The sequence below is a fragment of the Oncorhynchus kisutch genome, linkage group LG7 (genome assembly GCF_002021735.2).
Source record: "Oncorhynchus kisutch isolate 150728-3 linkage group LG7, Okis_V2, whole genome shotgun sequence".
Taxonomy (NCBI): domain Eukaryota; kingdom Metazoa; phylum Chordata; class Actinopteri; order Salmoniformes; family Salmonidae; genus Oncorhynchus; species Oncorhynchus kisutch.
The window spans coordinates 50,755,643-50,778,142 of NC_034180.2; the positions used below are offsets into that span (position 1 = coordinate 50,755,643).

A 22,500-nucleotide genomic window follows, 5' to 3' on the forward strand; every position below is an offset into this window, starting at 1 on the left:
TTAATTTAATCTGTAAGGGTGCCATTAATTGTGAAACCTTGAATTGGAGCACATTGATTATTAATTCAATCAATAAATGATTTTGGTTGGTTCCATTGAAACATTAATAAAGTACAGTATTTCTCACATGTTGGTATTCTGAGTTTATCTCCATAATTATATTGTTTATTTTTTTTAAGTATTGTTTGTGCATTGCCAGTCAGTGGTGCCAGTAGTTTTGGAGCCCACTGTATACATCCATACATCACTTATCAACACATGGTCAATACACACACACACACACACACACACACACACACACACACACACACACACACACACACACACACACACACACACGACCGGTCAAAGGTTTTAGAACACCTTTTTGGACACACCTTCTCATTCAAGGGTTTTACTTAATTTTTATTATTTTCTATATTGTAGAATAATAGTGAAGACATCAAAACTATGAAACAACACATACGGAATCATGTGGTAATAAAAAAAAAGTGTTAAACAAATCTAAATATATTTTATTCTTCAAATAGCCACCCTTTGCCTTGATGACCTCCACCTCCTCCATGCTTCACGGTGAGAAATACACATGCGGAGATCTTCCGTTCACCCACACTGCGTCTCACAAAGACAGGGCGGTTGGAACCAAAAATCTCCAATTTGGACTCCAGACCAAAGGACAAATTTCCACTGGTCTACTGACCATTGCTCGTGTTTCTTAGCCTAAGCAAGTCTCTTATTATTATTGGTGTCCTTTAGTAGTGGTTTCTGTGCAACAATTCAACCATGAAGGCCTAATTCACACAGTCTTCTCTGAATAGTTGATGTTGAGGTGTGTCTGTCACTTGAACTCTCTGAAGCATTTATTTGGGCTGCAATTTCTGAGGCTGGTAGCTCTAATGAACTTATCCTCTGCAGAGAGGTAACTCTGGGTCTTCCTTTCCTGTGGCAGTCTTCATGGGAGCCAGTTTCATCATAGTGTTTGATGGTTTTTCCAACTGCACTTGATGAAATGTTCAAAGTTCTTGAAATATTCCGTATTGACTGACCTTTAATGTCTTAAAGTAATGATGGACTGTTGTTTCTCTTTGCTTATTTCAGCTGTTCTTGCCATAAGATGGACTTGGTATTTTACCAGATAGGGCTAACTTCTGTACACCACCCCTACCTTGTCACAACACAACTGATTGGATCAAAAGCATTAAGGAGGAAAGGAATTCCACAAATTAACTTAAGAAGGAACAACTGTTAATTGAAATGCATTCCAGGTGACTACCTCATGAAGCTGGTTGAGTGTGCAAAGCTGTCATCAAGGCAAAGGGTGGCTATTTGAAGAATCTCAAATATAACAACATATTTTGATTTGTTTAACAATTTGTTGGTTACTACATGATTCCATATGTGTTATTTCATAGATTTGATGTAACTTGATTTGATTATTCTACAATGTAGAAAATAGTAAAAATAAAATAAAACCCTTGAATGAGTAGGTGTTCTAAAACACATGGTCAATATATCACTTATCAACACATGGTCAATATATCACCTATCAACACATGGTCAATATATCACTTATCAACCCATGGTCAATATATCACTTATCAACACATGGTCAATATATCACCTATCAACCCATGGTCAATATATCACTTATCAACACATGGTCAATATATCACCTATCAACCCATGGTCAATATATCACCTATCAACCCATGGTCAATATATCACTTATCAACCCATGGTCAATATATCACCTATCAACCCATGGTCAATATATCACTTATCAACCCATGGTCAATATATCACCTATCAACCCATGGTCAATATATCACCTATCAACCCATGGTCAATATATCACCTATCAACCCATGGTCAATATATCACTTATCAACCCATGGTCAATATATCACCTATCAACCCATGGTCAATATATCACCTATCAACCCATGGTCAATATATCACCTATCAACCCATGGTCAATATATCACCTATCAACCCATGGTCAATATATCACCTATCAACCCATGGTCAATATATCACCTATCAACCCATGGTCAATATATCACCTATCAACCCATGGTCAATATATCACCTATCAACCCATGGTCAATATATCACTTATCAACACATGGTCAATATATCACTTATCAACCCATGGTCAATATATCACCTATCAACCCATGGTCAATATATCACTTATCAACCCATGGTCAATACATATATTGTTACGTTCCCCTGTCACTGTGTTGTTTTGTTCTGTGTGCGTTTCAGGAAATTGCTTCCTGGATTCCAAGGAGCTGATTGGTCGGCCCCTTGCAGATTGGCACTCTGACCTGCCCTCTCGTCAGGGGATACATGTTTACAATTACTGACTCCTTTTGGACCTGAAGCCAGTGTTCCTTTGTTAGGAGAGGGAGCTTCTTTGTGTGTCCTGTGTTGGTTGTTGGTCTGTAAAGTTGTTGAATGTATTTTGTAGCCTCTCCTGCAGAGGTATGTTTTTTGCCATAGTACCTAGTGTTTTTGGTTTATTCAAATTGTTCATGGAGTTTGGTGACTTATTCTGTTTAATTTGTTCCGGGGGGGGGGGGGGGGGCACCTTGGGAGTGCTTAGGCAAGAGGCCTGCAAGCATACATATACTTATTTACTATGTCTATGCACGCTAGGTAGACTAGGTTTTGTTTAGCACACCAGGTGGGGTTAAAGGTAGGCAGGTAAGATAGGAGAGGGGGCTCTAACTTACTCTCTTTGCTTCGGTTCCGTTCAGACCCTTTTCCCCCACATAGATTCCCTGCAAACGGTAATATTCTCTGCCTCTGTCATCCTTACCCGCACCTACAATAACATACCTTTTTCACTCCACGGGGAGTTGAGTGTTCCCTCCTCCAAGAGGTGTACGTTTTATATATTCAGTGGGGAGAACAAGTATTTGATACACTGCTGATTTTGCAAATTAATGACTTAAAACAAATGTAATTGTCTGTATTTTTGTTTTAGATTCTGTTCTCTCACAGTTGAAGTGTATCTATGATAAAAATGACAGACCTCTACATGCTTTGTAAGTAGAACGACCTGCAAATTCGGCAGTGTATCAAATACTTGTTCTCCTCAGTGTGTGTGTGTGTGTGTGTGGGACACTAAACAGGCCTTTCTACTGACTTTGAAAAACACCAAAAGAAAGATGCCCAGGGTCCCTGCTCATCTGTGTGAATGTGCCTTAAGCCTGCTGCAAAGAGGCATGAGGACTGCAGATGTGGCCAGGGCATGAGGACTGCAGATGTGGCCAGGGCATGAGGACTGCAGATGTGGCCAGGGCATGAGGACTGCAGATGTGGCCAGGGCATGAGGACTGCAGATGTGGCCAGGGCATGAGGACTGCAGATGTGGCCAGGGCATGAGGACTGCAGATGTGGCCATGAATTGTAATGTTCATACTGTGAGACGTTTAAGACACTACAGGGAGACAGGATGTATAGCTGATCATGCTTGCAGTAACAGACCACATGTAACAACACCTGCACAGGATCGGCACATCTGAACATCACACCTGCGAGACGGGTACAGGATGGCAACAACAACTGCCCAAGTTACACCAGGAACGCACAACCACTCCATCAGTGCTCAGACTGTCTGCAATAGGCTGAGAAAGGCTGGACTGAGGGCTTGTAGGCCTGTTGTAAGGCAGGTCCTCACCAGACATCACCGGCAACAACGCTTATGGGCACAAAGCCACCCTCGCTGGACCAGACAGGACTGGCAAAAAGTGTTCTGCACTGAAGAGTCGTGGTGCAGGCAATCTCAAAGCTGTGTGTTACAGGGAAGACATCCTCCTCCCTCATGTGGTACCCTTCCCGCAGGCTCATCCTGACATGACCCTCCAGCATGACAATGCCACCAGCCATACTGCTTGTTCTGTGCGTGATTTCCTGCAAGACAGGAATGTCACTGTTCTGCCATGGCCAGCGAAGAGCCCGGATGTCAATCCCATTGGGACCCATCTGGAACCTTTTATTTATATATTAAACCTTTATTTAACCAGGAAGGGCTCATTGAGATTTAAAATCTATTTTTCAAGAGCGTCCTGGCCAAGATAGGCAGCACCAAGTCATTACAAAAATGACAGACAAACAACATGAAGAACTACAAGTATTCTAGTAAAAACCATAGAATTCACAAGAGTAAAACAATATCAAACACAGCTAATTAAAAACATTGACAGGTCAGGGAATCAGTCTCAAAATCCTTCATCAGTGTTTTAAAAACACCAATCGGGACAAGTTCTTCCAGTTTAAAAGTATTTTGTAAAGTGTTGCAAGACGATGGCGCAGAGGACATACAGTGGGGCAAAAAAAGTATGTACCAATTGTGCAAGTTCTCCCACTTAAAAAGATGAGAGAGGCCTGTAATTTTCATCATAGGTACACTTCAACTATGACAGACAAAATGAGAAAATCCAGAAAATCACATTGTAGGATTTTTTATGAATTTATTTGCAAATTATCTTTTTAAGTGGGAGAACTTGCACAATTGGTGGCTGACTAAATACTTTTTTGCCTCACTGTAAAAGCCCTTTTACCAAATTCAGTTCGGACATTTGGAACAGTTAGCAGGATAAAGTCCAGTGAACGAAGAGAGTACCCACCACATCTCTGAACAATAAAAATGTCAAAATAAAAAGGTAGTAAACCCAAAATGGTTTTGTAAATAAAAGTATACCAGTGACTGAGCCTACGAGTGACTAGAGAAGACCAGCCAACCCTGGTATACAAAGTGCAGTGGTGCGTAAGGGTTTTGCAGTTTAAAATAAATCTCAAAGTGCCATGGTAAAGGGTGTCAATTGATCTCAAACACTGAGCGGAGGCATTCATATATAAAATATCCCCATAGTCTAGTAAAGGCATAAATGTAGCTGATACTAGCCTCCTTCTGGCTTCAAAATAAAAACAGGCCTTATTCCTAAAATAAAATCCCAATTTCAGCTTAAATTTTTTTCTAAGTTGTTTAATATGCCATTTAAAAAAGGCTGTCATCAATTAAAATTCCACGATATTTATACGAGGTTACAACCTCAATCTCCTCGACCTGTTGTATCGGAGGGTGAGGGCTAGGGCCATTCCCCCCAGAAAGGTCCTGGAACTTGCAGGTGCTTGTTAACAAACTGTCGTTTTGGCAAGTCGGTTAGGACATCTATGTTGTGCATGACACAATACATTTGTCCAACACTTGTTTACAGGCAGATTTATTTCACTGTATCACAATTCCAGTGGGTCAGAAGTTTACATACACTAAGTTGACTGTGCCTTTAAACAGTTTGGAAAATTATGTCATGTCTTTAGAATCTTCTGATAAGCTAATTGACAACATTTGAGTCAATTGGAGGTGTACCTGTGGATGTATTTCAAGGCCAACCTTCAAACTCAGTGCCTCTTTGCTTGAATTCATGAGAAAATCAAAAGAAATCAGCCAAGACCTCTGAAAGAAAATAGCAGACCTCCACGAGTCTGGTTCTACCTTGGGAGTAATTTCCAAATGCCTGAAGGTACCACGTTCATCTGTACAAACAATAGTATGCAAGTATAAACATCATGGCACCACGCAGCCGTCATACCACTCAGGAAGGAGACGCGTTCTGTATCCTAGAGATGAACGTACTTTGGTGTGAAAAGTGCAAATCAATCCCAGAACAACAGCAAGGGACCTTGTGAAGATGCTGGAGGAACCAGGTACAAAAGTATCTATATACACAGTAAAACAAGTCCTATATCGACATAACCCTGAAAGGCCACTTAGCAAGGAAGAAGCCACTGCTCCAAAACCGCCATAAAAAAGCCAGACTACGGTTTGCAACTGCACATGGGGACAAATATCGTACTTATTGGAGAAATGTCCTCTGGTCTGATGAAACAAAAATAGAACCGTTTGGCCATAAAGATCATCTTTATGTTTGGAGGAAAAAGGGGGAGGCTTGCAAGCCGAAGAACACCATCCCAACCGTGAAGCGCGGGAGTGGTAGCATCATGTTGTGGGGGTGCTTTGCTGCAGGAGGGACTGGTGCACTTCACAAAATACATGGCATCATGAGGATGTAAAATTATGTGGATATATTGAAGCAACATCTGAAGACATCAGTCAAGAAGTTAAAGCTTGGTCGCAAATGGGTCTTCCAAATGGACAATAACCCCAAGCATACTTCCAAAGTTGTGGCAAAATGGCTTAAGGACAACAAAGTCAAGGTATTGGAGTGGCCATCACAAAGCCCTGACCTCAATCCTATAGAAAATTTGTGGGCAGAACTGAAAAAGCGTGTGCGAGCAAGGAGGCCTACAAACCTGACTCAGTTACACCAGCTCTGTCAGGAGGAATGGGCCAAAATTCACCCAACTTATTGTGGGAAGCTTGTGGAAGGCTACCCAAAATGTTTGACCCAAGTTAAACAATTTAAAGGCAATGCTACCAAATACTAATTGAGTGTATGTTAACTTCTGACCCACTGGGAATGTGATGAAAGAAATTAAAGCTGAAATAAATCATTCTCTCTACTATTATTCTGACATTTCACATTCTTAAAATAAAGTGGTGATTCTAACTGACCTAAGACAGGGAATTTTAACTAGGATGTAATGTCAGGAATTGTGAAAAACTGAGTTTAAATGTATTTGGCTAAGGTGTATGTAAACTTCTGACTTCAACTGCACATCACTTATCAACACATGGTGAACACATAACTAATACCTCTGGAATAGATGCTGGACCAACTAGTTATCAATATAAAAGGTTAAAGTCAATAAATGAATCAATAATTAAATCCTTCCAGTACCTTCATGTTGTCAGTCATCTCCTTGGGGAAGAACAGACCCAGTCCTACATCCTTCCTGTACAGACAGACACATAGACACACACAGACACGCACACATGTACGCAAACACAAGGAAAAACAGACAAAATATCCATTAATTACACACACACACACACACACACACACACACACACACACACACACACACACACACACACACACACACACACACACACACACACACACACACACACACACACAATCAATGAGCCCCCAACACACCCAATTACAAAACCATAACAAACCTTCCCAGACAGTACTTACTCTAACAGTTCGTAGTTGGACTTTTTCTCCAGTCCATTGGGGTTCATGTCTTTATAGAACCTCCTGTAGGAAGAAACTCGCATGTGAGTATTGGCGGGATTGAATGGAAGGTTGTGTGTGTTATTTAGGGTTAAGGGTTAAGGGTTAGGAAAAATAAGATTTTGAATGGGAATTAATTGTTTAGTCCTCACAAGGATAGTAAAAGGAATATGTTTGTGTAGGAGGGTTGTTACCTGATCTCCAGACAACCTAACTGCAAGGCCATCCCATCACTGACTTTACTGGCATAGTGCTGCATGTAGTCACTTCTCACCTGACAAGGTGTTTAGAAAAATACACTTTAATAAGGATCAGAACTGTACAACAATCCTGCTTGCAAGTAAAACACCACAAATATAGAGAGAGAGAGACAGTCAGAGAGACGATCATAGAGAGTCAGGGAGAGAGACAGACAGATAGACAGACAGACAGACAGACAGACAGACAGACAGACAGACAGACAGACAGACAGACAGACAGACAGACAGACAGACAGACAGACAGACAGACAGACAGACAGACAGACAGACAGACAGAGACACCAACCTGCTGGTAGAAGTAGAGCAGTGTGGTTCTGTCCTCTTTAAACTTCTCTATGAAGTCGGCAGGGACGTACCTAATGCGCAGGTCATATCTGAACACACACAGGGGTTAGAGGTTAAAGTTTAGAGGTCAGGAGCAAGAAGCAGTCAATATCTGGCTAAATTACAAAGGCGTCTCTTCTTAAAAATCCGATTTTAAACCTAACCTTAACCCTAATCTTAACCACACTACAAACCTTATTCCTAACCCTAATCTTATATTAAAACCAAAAAGCACATTTTAGTTTTCCTATAGTTCTACAATATAGCCAATTTTGACTTTGTTTGTTTGGCGATGTTGTGGGAACAGGAGCAAGAGGACATGTGCTAGAGGTCAGGGGTCAGCGCCTAGAGGTCAGGGGTCAGGGCCTAGAGGTCAGGAGTCATGGCCTAGAGGTCATGGGTCAGGACCTAGATGTCAGGGGTCAGGGCCTAGAGGTCAGGAGTTACCTCCACTCTGCCTCCAGATGCTGTTGTTCGTAGCGTAGCCGCAGTTCAGACACGGTGAGGTCGGGGTGCAGCCAATGGACCTCAGCTGACTTCAGGTGTTTCAGCAGCAGGCCGTAGCAGAGGGAGTGTTGTATGTCTGGACCCACACATCCACTGGACAACACCGCTGATATTATATTCTGGAAACGGTTAAGGTATTATAGTACACTATACAGTATAGTAGTGTAGGGGGACAACACCGTAACATAACCACATTATAGTATAAATATATTATAGTAGAAATATGAATAATACTACAGTAGTAATATTAGTACACCAATACTATAATAATAGTATACTGTATGTATAGTAGTGACCCATAGAGTTCAGTCCTCTCTACAGTAAACTAGTAGTTTAGATGTTAAGTTCCATACACTCCCTAGAAAAAAGGTGTTATCTAGAATCTAAAAGGGTTCTTTGGCTGTCCCCATAGGAGAACCATTTGAAGAGTCTTTATTGGTGCCAGGTCGAACTATTTTGGTTCCAGGTAAAACCATTTTGCGTTCTGTGTAGAAACCTTTCCACAGAGGGTTCTACTTGGAACCTAGAAGGGTTCTCCTATGGGTACAGCCTGAAGAACCCTTCTTTTTCTACGAGTGTATCAGGGGGACTTCTGAAGCGGTTCAGACTGACGTTTTGGTGTACAGAGCGGTGTGTGAAAGCCGTAGGGTCTCGTGCCTTATAATGCCAGAAAGACCCATATGTCAGCTCTCTGTTTCCACTCTCTCAGTGGAGGTGACTTGAAGTGTCAGGTTTCAGATACCACATTTGAACAGGGTGTGGTACAATGTGTCAAATTTTTCTGGCCTATCCAGACAAAATAATGAATTTGCTCTCCTTCTGAGCGACAGAGCCCAGCCTGGGAGACGGCATATGAAAGGTGACAGTCTAGAAAATCATACAGCTGTGTTCTCATCGCACTGTGATATTCTTCAGGTGGATTTAGAGCTCTCAACATGAAAAAAATACTAAACCATTTCATAGAATTGAAACAAGAACACTTTCTCTTGGTCACAGACAGGCAAAATCCTGTGGTGATTAAAGCTGAAGTTGTACTGAGCCTACACACATTTGAATGCTGTCTCTGCGCTGCTAAGTGGATGTTATATGAAAGTTCATTAAAATGGTGCCAATATTGTACTGTCACTAAGTAGGATCACTGAAAATATCAACAATATATAAACAATATATAAACGCAACACGTAAAGTGTTGGTCTCACGTTTCATGAGCTGAAATAAAAGATCCCAGAAATGATCCATACGAACAAAAGGCTTATTTCTCTAAAATGTTGTGTACAAATTGGTTGACATCCCTGTTAGTGAGCATTTCTCCTTTCCCCCTGACAGGTGTAGCATATCAATAAACTGATTAAACAGCATGATCATTACACAGGTGCACCTTGTGCTGGGGGCAATAAAAGGCTACTCTAAAATGTGCAGTTGTGTCACACAACACAATGCTACAGATGTCTCAGGTTTCGAGGGAGCGTACAATTGTCATGCTGACTGCAGGAATGTCCACTAGAGCTGTTGCCGGAGAATTTAATGTTCATTTCTCTACCATAAGCTGCCTCCAATGTCATTTTAGAGAATTTGTCATTCTGTTTAACTGGCCTCACAACCGCAGAAAACATGTATGGCGTTGTGTGGGTGAGCGGTTTGCTGATGTCAATGTTGTGAACAGAGTGCCCCATGGTGGAGTTATGGTATGGACAACCAAAAGATACAGACAACCAATACAACTGCATTATATCGCTGGCAATTTGAACGCACATAGATACGGTGGCGAGATCCTGAGACCCGTTGTGGTGCCATTCATCCACCTCCGTCACCTCATGTTACAGCATGATAATGCACGGCCCCATGTCGCAAGGATCTGAACTCAATTCCTGAAAGCTGAAAATGTCTCAGTTCTTCGATGGCCTGCATATTCACCAATGTCACCCATTGAGCATGTTTGAAATGCACTGGATCGACGTGTAAGACAGCGTGTTCCAGTTCCCGCCAATATCCAGCAACTTCACACAGCCCTTGAAGGGAAGTGGGACAACATTCAACAGCCTGATCAACTCTATGTGAAGGAAATGTGTCGCGCTGCATGAGGCAGATGGGGGTCACACCAGATACTGACTGGTGTTCTGATCGACGGGTGCTACCTTTTTATTTGAAGGTATCTGTGACCAACCGATACATATCTGTATTTCCAGTCATGTTTACATCCATAGATCAGGACCTAATGAATTTATTTCAATGGACTGATTTCCTTTCTATAAACTGTAACTCAGTAACATCTTTCAAAGTGGTGCATGTTGCACCTCAAGCTCACCTTCGACAAGATGGAACCACTCTTCCTCCCGGGGAAAGCCTCCCCGCTCCAAGATCTCTCCATCACGGTTGATATCTCCACGGTGTGGAAAGAACCTTGGCATGACCCTGGATGACAACAAACCCTGTCGTTCTCTGTAAACATCAAAGCAGTGACTCGCTCTTGCAGGTTCATCCTCTACAACATCCGTAGAGTACAACCCTACCTCATGTTCATGCTCTACAACATCCGTAGAGTACAACCCTACCTCAGACAGGAAGCGGCACATCCGTAGAGTACAACCCTACCTCAGACAGGAAGCGGCACATCCGTAGAGTACAACCCTACCTCACACAGGAAGAGGCACATCCGTAGAGTACAACCCTACCTCACACAGGAAGCAGCACATCCGTAGACCACAACCCTACCTCACACAGGAAGCAGCACATCCGTAGAGCACAACCCTACCTCACACAAGAAGAGGCACATCCGTAGAGTACAACCCTACCTCACACAGGAAGAGGCACATCCGTAGAGTACAACCCTACCTCACACAGGAAGAGGCACATCCATAGAGTACAACCCTACCTCACACAGGAAGCGACACAGGTCCTAATTGAGGCACTTGTCATCTCCCGTTTAGACTAGTGCAACTCGTTGTTGGCTGGGCTCCCCGGCTGTGCCATTAAACACCCCCTGCAACTTATCCAGAACGCTGCAGACCACCTGGTGTTCAACCTTCCCAAATTTTCCCATGTCACCCTGCTCCTCCACACACTCCATCATGGTGTTTACCTACGGAGCAACAAGAGAAACTGCCCCTCCCTACCTTCAGGCTCTGCTCAAACCCTACACCCCAACTCGAGCACTCCATTCTGCCAGCTCTGGTCTCCTGGCCATCCCACAACTACGGGAGTGCAGCTCCCACTCAGCCCAGTCCAAGCTCCTCTCTGTCCTGGCACCCCAATGGTGGAACCAGCTTCCCCCTGAAGCTAGGACAGCAGAGTCCCTGCCCATCTTCTGAAAACATTTGAAACCCAACCTCTTCAAAAGAGAATCTTAAATTAGCCCCCCCCCCCAAAAAAAAATACCAACACATGCACTTGACTCCCAACATTTGCAACTCTGACTTTTGTGATGTGGTTGTACCACCTAGCTGTCTTAAGATGAATTCACTCACTAACTGTAAGAGCATCTGCTAAATTACTAAAAATGTAAATCTCAAATATTGTTACATATTATGTGTTTACATGTTTTACGTTTCTATTATTTCTCTGTTCTTTCTCTCCACATTGTTGGAAAGAGTACAACCCGTAAGTAAGCAGTTCACTGTTAGTCTACACCTGTTGTCTACAAAGCATTTCACTGTTAGTCCACACCTGTTGTCTACAAAGCATTTCACTGTTAGTCCACACCTGTTGTCTACAAAGCATTTCACTGTTAGTCCACACCTGTTGTTTACCAAGCATTTCACTGTTAGTCCACACCTGTTGTCTACAAAGCATTTCACTGTTAGTCCCCACCTGTTGTCTACAAAGCATTTCACTGTTAGTCTACACCTGTTGTTTACCAAGCATTTCACTGTTAGTCCACACCTGTTGTTTACCAAGCATTTCACTGTTAGTCTACACCTGTTGTCTACAAAGCATTTCACTGTTAGTCCACACCTGTTGTCTACAAAGCATTTCACTGTTAGTCCCCACCTGTTGTCTACAAAGCATTTCACTGTTAGTCCACACCTGTTGTCTACAAAGCATTTCGCTGTTAGTCTACACCTGTTGTCTACAAAGCATTTCACTGTTAGTCTACACCTGTTGTTTACCAAGCATTTCACTGTTAGTCTACACCTGTTGTCTACAAAGCATTTCACTGTTAGTCTACACCTGTTGTTTACCAAGCATTTCACTGTTAGTCCACACCTGTTGTTTACCAAGCATTTCACTGTTAGTCCCCACCTGTTGTCTACAAAGCATTTCGCTGTTAGTCTACACCTGTTGTCTACAAAGCATTTCACTGTTAGTCTACACCTGTTGTTTACCAAGCATTTCACTGTTAGTCTACACCTGTTGTCTACAAAGCATTTCACTGTTAGTCTACACCTGTTGTTTACCAAGCATTTCACTGTTAGTCCACACCTGTTGTTTACCAAGCATTTCACTGTTAGTCCTCACCTGTTGTCTACAAAGCATTTCACTGTTAGTCCCCACCTGTTGTTTACCAAGCATTTCACTGTTAGTCCCCACCTGTTGTTTACCAAGCATTTCACTGTTAGTCTACACCTGTTGTTTACCAAGCATTTCGCTGTTAGTCTACACCTGTTGTTTACCAAGCATTTCACTGTTAGTCCACACCTGTTGTCTACAAAGCATTTCGCTGTTAGTCTACACCTGTTGTTTATAGAGCATATAAAGCTGACCAGAATTAGCGTTTGGATATGTTTACCAAACGCACTAACAAAAGAAGGTATTTGGACATAAATAACGGACATTTTCGAACAAAACAAACATTTATTGTGGACCTGGGATTCCTGGGAGTGCTTTCTGATGTAGATCATCAAAGGTAAGGGAATATTTATCATGTAATTTCTTGTTTATGTTGACGCCATCTTTGCGGCTGTGTTGTTTTTACTTTTGAGCGCCGTCTCAGATTATTGCATGCGTTTCTTTTTCCGTAAAGTTTTTGGGAAATCTGACACAGCGGTTGCATTAAGGAGAGGTATATATATAATTCCATGTGTATAACTATATTATCATCTACATTTATGATGAGTATTTCTGTTGAATGATGTGGCTATGCAAAATCACTTGATGTTTTTGGAACTAGTTAATCTAACGCGCCAATGTAAACGCAGATTTTTTTTATATAAATATGAACTTTATCAAACAAAACATGCATGTATTGTGTAACATGAAGTCCTATGAGTGTCATCTGATGAAGTTAATTCAAGGTTAGTGATGAATTTTCTTTATTTCTGTTTTTGTGAATGCTATATTTTGCTGGAAAATGGCTGTGCTTATTGTGGTTTGGTGGAGACCTAACATAATCGTTTGTAGTGCTTTCGCTGAAAAGCCTATTTGAAATCGGACACTTTGGTGGGATTAACAACGAGAATAGCTTTAAGATGTTACAAAACACATGTATGTTTTAGGAATTGTAATTATGAGATTTCTGTGGTTTGAATTTTGGCGCCCTCTATTTTCACTGGTAGTTGTCATATCGATCCCGGTATTGGGATTGCAGCCATAACAGGTTAAGAATCCCTCCTGTTCTCCACTCATTACCTGTATTAACTGCACCTGTTTGAACTTGTTACCTGTATAAAAGACACCTGTCCACACACTCAATCAAACAGACTCCAACCTCTCCACAATGGCCAAGACCAGAGAGCTGTGTAAGGACATCAGAGTTAAAATTGTAAACCTGCACAAGGCTGGGATGGGCTACAGGACAATAGGCAAGCAGCTTGGTGAGAAGGCAACAACTGTTGGTGCAATTATTAGAAAATGGAAGAAGTTCAAGATGACGGTCAATCACCATCGGTCTGGGACTCCATGCAAGATCTCACCTCGTGGGGCATCAATGATCATGAGGAAGGTGAGGGATCAGCCCAGAACTACACGGCAGGACCTGGTCAATGACCTGAAGAGAGCTGGGACCACAGTCTCAAAGGAAACCATTAGTAACACACTGCGCCGTCATGGATTAAAATCCTGCAGTGCACGCAAGGTCCCCCTGCTCAAGCCAGCACATGTCCAGGCCCGTCTGAAGTTTTCCAATGACCATCTGGATGATCCAGAGGAGGAATGGGAGAAGGTCATGTGGTCTGATGAGACAAAAATTGAGCTTTTTGGTCTAAACTCCACTCGCCGTGTTTGGAGGAAGAAAAAGGATGAGTACAACCCCAAGAACACCATCCCAACCATGAAGCATGGAGGTGGAAACATCATGGGGTGGCAGGGTAGCCTAGTGGTTAGAGCGTTGGGCTAGTAACCAGAAGGTTGCAAGTTCAAATCCCCGAGCTGACAAGGTACAAAATCCCTGCTGCAGTGTGTGCAAACCTGGTCAAGAACTACGGGAAACGTATGATCTCTGTAATTGCAAACAAAGGTTTCTGTACCAAATATCAAGTTCTGCTTTTCTGATGTATCAAATACTTATGTCATGCAATGAAATGCAAATTAATTACTTAAAAATAATACAATGTGATTTTCTGGATTTTTGTTTTAGATTCCGTCTCTCACAGTTGAAGTGTACCTATGATAAAAATGACAGACCTCTACATGCTTTGTAAGTAGGAAAACCTGCAAAAAAATTTTTTTTGGGGGGGGTCTAAACTCCACGCGCCGTGTTTGGAGGAAGAAAAAATATGAGTACAACCCCAAGAACACCATCCCAACCGTGAAGCATGGAGGTGGAAACATCATTCTTTGGGGATATATACACAACTGTATAATGAGAATGATAGTACAGTAATGTCACTAACCCGTACAGTCATGCCCTCATGACAGCGGACTAGTTTAAAGTTCTTCCCCAGGTTAGCACTGTTGCTGGTGAAACACACTTTGATGATCTTAGTTGGACCGCCGTCCCCGGCAACCGTCGTCTGGGAAGTGTCCGAGGACTTTGATTGGCCATAGGTCTCCACAACCTTCCAAGACAATGTGCTGCTGTCACCTGACATCACAGCACACCCGGTCACCACGACACACACACACACACACACACACTCACATGTACACAAACTCACTCACAACATCCCCACTTCACACCTGCAGAAAGGAAAAGAGAGAGGTCCATACGTTAGACTGGGAGAAACATCTAAGTGTGTTGTGGTTATGTCATCCCTGGAGCTTGCCACCATTTCCTAGTTTTCCAGTGTGTGTGTGTGTGTGTGTGTGTCACACAAGCTGAGCGTGTACACACACGTGGGGATGTAGCAACGCTTCCTGTGGGTGTGTACGCATAAAAGACGTGGACTCCTACAGCACTCCTTAGTCAACACTAGAAACCACATCCTTGCCGACAACGGGGTGTACTCAACACGTGACCAGGAATACACACACTCACTAGCTGAGACAGTACCTAGAGGACATACAATTATATGCCAGGAATACACACACTCACTAGCTGGGACAGGACCTAGAGGACATCCAATTATATACCAGGAATACACACACTCACTAGCTGAGACAGGACCTAGAGGACATCCAATTATATACCAGGAATACACACACTCACTAGCTGAGACAGTACCTAGAGGACATACAATTATATGCCAGGAATACACACACTCACTAGCTGGGACAGGACCTAGAGGACATCCAATTATATACCAGGAATACACACACTCACTAGCTGAGACAGGACCTAGAGGACATCCAATTATATACCAGGAATACACACACTCACTAGCTGAGACAGTACCTAGAGGACATACAATTATATACCAGGAATACACACACTCACTAGCTGAGACAGTACCTAGAGGACATACAATTATATACCAGGAATACACACACTCACTAGCTGAGACAGTACCTAGAGGACATACAATTATATGCCAGGAATACACACACTCACTAGCTGGGACAGGACCTAGAGGACATCCAATTATATACCAGGAATACACACACTCACTAGCTGAGACAGTACCTAGAGGACATACAATTATATACCAGGAATACACACACTCACTAGCTGAGACAGGACCTAGAGGACATCCAATTATATACCAGGAATACACACACTCACTAGCTGAGACAGTACCTAGAGGACATACAATTATATACCAGGAATACACACACTCACTAGCTGAGACAGTACCTAGAGGACATACAATTATATGCCAGGAATACACACACTCACTAGCTGGGACAGGACCTAGAGGACATCCAATTATATACCAGGAATACACACACTCACTAGCTGAGACAGGACCTAGAGGACATCCAATTATATACCAGGAATACACACACTCACTAGCTGAGACAGTACCTAGAGGACATACAATTATATACCAGGAATACACACACTCACTAGCTGAGACAGTACCTAGAGGACATACAATTATATACCAGGAATACACACACTCACTAGCTGAGACAGGACCTAGAGGACATACAATTATATACCAGGAATACACACACTCACTAGCTGAGACAGTACCTAGAGGACATACAATTATATACCAGGAATACACACACTCACTAGCTGAGACAGTACCTAGAGGACATACAATTATATGCCAGGAATACACACACTCACTAGCTGGGACAGGACCTAGAGGACATCCAATTATATACCAGGAATACACACACTCACTAGCTGAGACAGTACCTAGAGGACATACAATTATATACCAGGAATACACACACTCACTAGCTGAGACAGGACCTAGAGGACATCCAATTATATACCAGGAATACACACACTCACTAGCTGAGACAGTACCTAGAGGACATACAATTATATACCAGGAATACACACACTCACTAGCTGAGACAGGACCTAGAGGACATCCAATTATATACCAGGAATACACACACTCACTAGCTGGGACAGGACCTAGAGGACATCCAATTATATACCAGGAATACACACACTCACTAGCTGAGACAGGACCTAGAGGACATACAATTATATACCAGGAATACACACACTCACTAGCTGGGACAGGACCTAGAGGACATACAATTATATACCAGGAATACACACACTCACTAGCTGAGACAGGACCTAGAGGACATCCAATTATATACCAGGAATACACACACTCACTAGCTGAGACAGTACCTAGAGGACATCCAATTATATACCAGGAATACACACACTCACTAGCTGGGACAGGACCTAGAGGACATCCAATTATATACCAGGAATACACACACTCACTAGCTGAGACAGTACCTAGAGGACATACAATTATATACCAGGAATACACACACTCACTAGCTGAGACAGGACCTAGAGGACATACAATTATATACCAGGAATACACACACTCACTAGCTGGGACAGGACCTAGAGGACATACAATTATATACCAGGAATACACACACACTCACTAGCTGAGACAGGACCTAGAGGACATACAATTATATACCAGGAATACACACACTCACTAGCTGAGACAGTACCTAGAGGACATCCAATTATATATGTATTCATTCATTTAGCACACGCTCTTATACAAAAGAAAAGTACAGCCACACATGCACATTTTCCCCCTTACGGGTGGTCCCGGGAATCGAACCCACTATTCTGGCATTGCAAGCACCACACTCTACCTAGTAAGCTACAGAGGACCTCCAGCTGATTTGGAAACTCTGACTTCAGATAAAACATTCAGACCTAACAGACAAGCGATGGTAAAGGACCACATGGACACCAAGAAAGAGGAAACAGAAGGAGGACAGGAAGAGGAAGTGACAGAGACGAAAAAACCCTGTCTGCACTGTGGTACATTACCAAACATCACTACCACAAACCATCACTTCCACCACTGTGAAGGGAAATGGGAACAGAGGGTTGTGTTTACCTCCAATCTGGGAAAATATGTTTCGCATTGGAAATGTATTGAATTGAATCAGTACATTTGAAATATATCTGCAGGCTACCTTAGTTACTATATGACAACATCACTGTGAGCACACTGTGGAAACATCAGAACTTCCAGACTAACGCACCCTGTGATCCTAGACACAGGAAGTGTTACAGTGATGTCACCATTATACACTACCTGTGTCAGTCACTCTGTGTGTATACGTGTGTGTCACCTCCGCATACCATTGAGCACACCCCTAACATACCATTGAGCACACCCCTAACATACCATTGAGCACACCCCTAACATACCATTGAGCACACCCCTAACATACCATTGAGCACACCCCTAACATACCATTGAGCACACCCCTAACATACCATTGAGCACACCCCTAACATACCATTGAGAACACCCCTAACATACCATTGAGCACACCCCTAACATACCATTGAGCACACCCCTAACATACCATTGAGCACACCCCTAACATACCATTGAGCACACCCCTAACATACCATTGAGCACACCCCTAACATACCATTGAGCACACCCCTAACATACCATTGAGCACACCCCTAACATACCATTGAGCACACCCCTAACTTTCAATAGTAATATAATTACTACAAACACATATACATTACTATCCCTTAGCCCAGGTGTTCCCAAACGTTGTCACCCCCCCCCCCCCCCCCCCCCCCCACCACCACCACCAGACACAAGCACTATTCACGACAAACTGTTCACACACCTATTGTTGGCGGAGAGAAAATGTTCGCAAGATTAAAGCTTATTTCCTGTAATTCTACACATTTTGTCATGGGGTAAAGAGAATTGTGAAGTTTAAAAAACACATTGTCTTTGCAATTCTTACACATTTTGCCATGTCTAATGTGTATACATGTGATATTCGAGTGACTCAAACACTACAATAAAATCTATATCTATCGATGACAAACGTTAGCTGACATGTGCTAGTTGATCTGGACATTTCTGACAAGTTATAAATTGCTCTCTAAGGTATGAATCCAGTGGTGGAAAAAGTACCCAATTATCATACTTGAGTACAAGTAAAGATAACATCATAGAAAATCACTCAAGTAAAAGCGAAAGTCACCCAGTAAATTAGTAGTTGAGCAAAAGTCTAAAAGTATTTGGTATTAAATATACTTAAGTATCAAAAGAAAATGGAATTGCTAAAATATACTTATTAAGTATCAAAAGTAAAAGTATTCAATTAATTAAGTAATTTCAAATTCCTTATGTTAAGCAAACTATTCTTCTGCATCTATCTACCATGTTAACCCTCTAGGCTGCTATAATACACACATAAACCTAAGACGGCACAATTTTCTTGTTTTTTAAATGTACGGATAGCCAGGGGCACACCAACACTCAGACATAATTTAAAAACAAAGCATTTGTGTTTAGTGAGTTCGCCAGATCAGAGGCAGCAGGGATGACCAGGGTTGTTCTCTTGATAAGTGTGTGAATTGGACCATTTTCCTGTCCTGCTAAGCATTTAAAATGTAACGAGTACTTTTGCGTGTCAGGGAAAATGTACGGAGTAAAAAGTACACTATTTTCTTTATGAATGTAAGTGAAGTAAAAGTAAAAGTTGTCGAAAATATAAATACTAAAGTAAACTACAGATACTTTAAATTACTCCTTAAGTAGTTTTTTGGGGGGAATTTTTACTTAAGTACTTTACACCACTGTATGCAATGACTGGCATGACAAGAGGAACTGATGATGTACTACCCAATTTAGAAGTTGCACCTTCTGCATTCTACTACTAAAACTTACAAGAGTAAGTTGAAAGCAGAATTGAGTCCCTTAAAACATATATTTCTTTTTTTGGGGGGGGGGGGTAATAACCATCTATCTACCATGTTAACCCTCTAGGCTGCTATAATACACACATAAACCTAAGATGGAAGAACATGAAAGGCATGGTTTTAACTTAATGCAGGACATGAAAAGTTAAAGTGACAGTACAGTAGTCTGTAGGCTTTTTAACAGGAAGGATAACTTCTGATTGGCACCAAACATTTTGAAAATCGATATAATATACACATGAAACGCTATACATTGTAGCCGGAGCCAATATATTATTAAGAACGTAATATCGAGATCGTACTGTAACCGTGTGCAATATCATGACTGAAAGCACCCACCTACTTAAAACCCGCGTTGTATCCTAACAGTTCTGCCATGCATGCACCCGTTATTATGGCCGAGAGGAGATGACGGTGAAAGGATAATACACAGCCTACAGGCCTTTCTCTCTCTGCTGTCTGTATTTGTGTTTGTGACTATTACAGCCGGTAGTGAAGAAATCTTCTGACACTTCTAAGCCACACCCAGGCTGCATTGTTACTTCCTGATTTTGGAACATATGACGACAGCACGCCCACATTGTATTAAAAATATAATTTAAATGTGTCTATGACGGGGTTGGAGGGGGGCAGGGATAGCATCAACATAGTCGCGGGTAGAGGAATTGTCCTTCGGGCAGTCCTGTGTTCACAACAGTGCAGGAGAGAAGTCACTTAAATGTACTAATGAAGCTATTTTATATTGGACACACGAGGACGCTATTTACTCACTTTTCAACTGTCGCATGTGCCCATATCATAATAACTGGTAATAGTTTATGTATATTTTACTAGGCAAGTCAGTTAAGAACAAATTCTTATTTTCAATGATGGCGTAGGAACAGCCTGTTCAGGGGCAGAACAACAGAGTTGTACCTTGTCAGCTCAGGGGTTTGAACTTGCAACTTTCCAGTTGCTAGTCCACCACTCTAACCACTAGGCTACCCTGCCACAGTGAGGGGTTAGCATGTATTGGCCCTCTGTAACTTTGGCACTCATCATTATTCACGATTCATTCAGGATAATCCATAATAATGGTAGCATCCACATTAATATGCAAAGTGTTTAGAAACCCATTATATTCTTATTTACATTAAAAAGTGACTCCAAAAAAAGACACAATACATTATTTACCACTCATCTCTATTGGGCACAAAATATTCAGAAACAGTAATTATTGCTCATATTTGTCAAGGATGTTAATAATTTAGGACCTTTACTGTATGTTGTGCCATCAGAATTGGCAAAGTGATGCCATATAAGTTTTTTTTCCAATGTCCTCGAATGGAGGGTGTCTTTTTACATGCTGGACTTTAGAAACAGGACATCACATGTTTATGGGATCTAGGATCAGGGGTTAAGTTTCCTCTAGGTACAGATTTAGGATCAGTTTTCCTTTCCCTCAATCCTAACATTGTCTAAGGTCAACCTCACCCTACACCTGGGACTGGGAGCCTGCCGCTGTCCGCCAGTGGTACTAAAAATACTTTAAAGGACTATTTAAGTATTTTCTTGGGGTATCTGTACTTTACTGTTTATATTTCTGACAACTTTCACTTTTACTTCACTACATTCCTAAAATAATGTACTTTTTATGCAATACATCCCTGCCACTCATTGCATTTTGAATGCTTAGCAGGGCAGAAAAATGGTACGTTTCACCCAGTTATCAAGAGAACATCCCTGGTCATCCCTACTGACTCTGATCTGGAGGACTCAGTAAACAAACAACATCCCTGGTCATCCCTACTGACTCTGATCTGGAGGACTCAGTAAACAAACAACATCCCTGGTCATCCCTACTGACTCTGATCTGGAGGACTCAGTAAACAAACAACATCCCTGGTCATCCCTACTGACTCTGATCTGGAGGACTCAGTAAACAAACAACATCCCTGGTCATCCCTACTGACTCTGATCTGGAGGACTCAGTAAACAAACAACATCCCTGGTCATCCCTACTGACTCTGATCTGGAGGACTCAGTAAACAAACAACATCCCTGGTCATCCCTACTGACTCTGATCTGGAGGACTCAGTAAACAAACAACATCCCTGGTCATCCCTACTGACTCTGATCTGGAGGACTCAGTAAACAAACAACATCCCTGGTCATCCCTACTGACTCTGATCTGGAGGACTCAGTAAACAAACAACATCCCTGGTCATCCCTACTGACTCTGATCTGGAGGACTCAGTAAACAAACAACATCCCTGGTCATCCCTACAGACTCTGATCTGGAGGACTCAGTAAACAAACAACATCCCTGGTCATCCCTACTGACTCTGATCTGGAGGACTCAGTAAACAAACAACATCCCTGGTCATCCCTACTGACTCTGATCACTAAACATATATGCTTTGTATGATGTCTGAGTTTTAGAGTGTGTCCCTGGCTGTCCGTATATTTCAGACCCCTTGACTTTTTCCACAATTTGTTGCGTTACAGCTTTATTCTAAAATCGAATCAGTTTTTTTTTTCTTCATCAATCTATACATAATACCCCATAATGACAAAGCAAAAAACAGGTTTTTAGACATTTTTTGCA

General features: G+C 42.0%; 1 protein-coding gene across 5 annotated transcripts in view; it reads right to left on the reverse strand.

Annotated features, from left to right (window-relative positions):
* The window catches only part of ptk2ba (protein tyrosine kinase 2 beta, a), a 65,444-nt gene extending 44,994 nt beyond the window's left edge, over window positions 1-20,450 (reverse strand). For 2 of the 5 annotated variants that reach the window (XM_031829260.1, XM_031829262.1), the window contains exons 1-7: window positions 20,253-20,392; window positions 15,013-15,298; window positions 8,186-8,364; window positions 7,701-7,788; window positions 7,349-7,428; window positions 7,116-7,178; window positions 6,813-6,867 (exon numbers count right to left, since the gene is read on the reverse strand). In XM_031829260.1, the coding sequence (XP_031685120.1) occupies window positions 6,813-6,867; window positions 7,116-7,178; window positions 7,349-7,428; window positions 7,701-7,788; window positions 8,186-8,364; window positions 15,013-15,210 (663 nt within the window). In that variant the 5' untranslated portion in view covers window positions 15,211-15,298; window positions 20,253-20,392. Of the gene's footprint in view, window positions 1-6,812; window positions 6,868-7,115; window positions 7,179-7,348; window positions 7,429-7,700; window positions 7,789-8,185; window positions 8,365-15,012; window positions 15,299-20,252 lie in introns of all 5 variants that reach the window. The other 3 variants (XM_031829263.1, XM_031829261.1, XM_031829264.1) reach the window with 3 other exon arrangements.
* Between the last annotated feature and the right edge of the window lie 2,050 nt (window positions 20,451-22,500).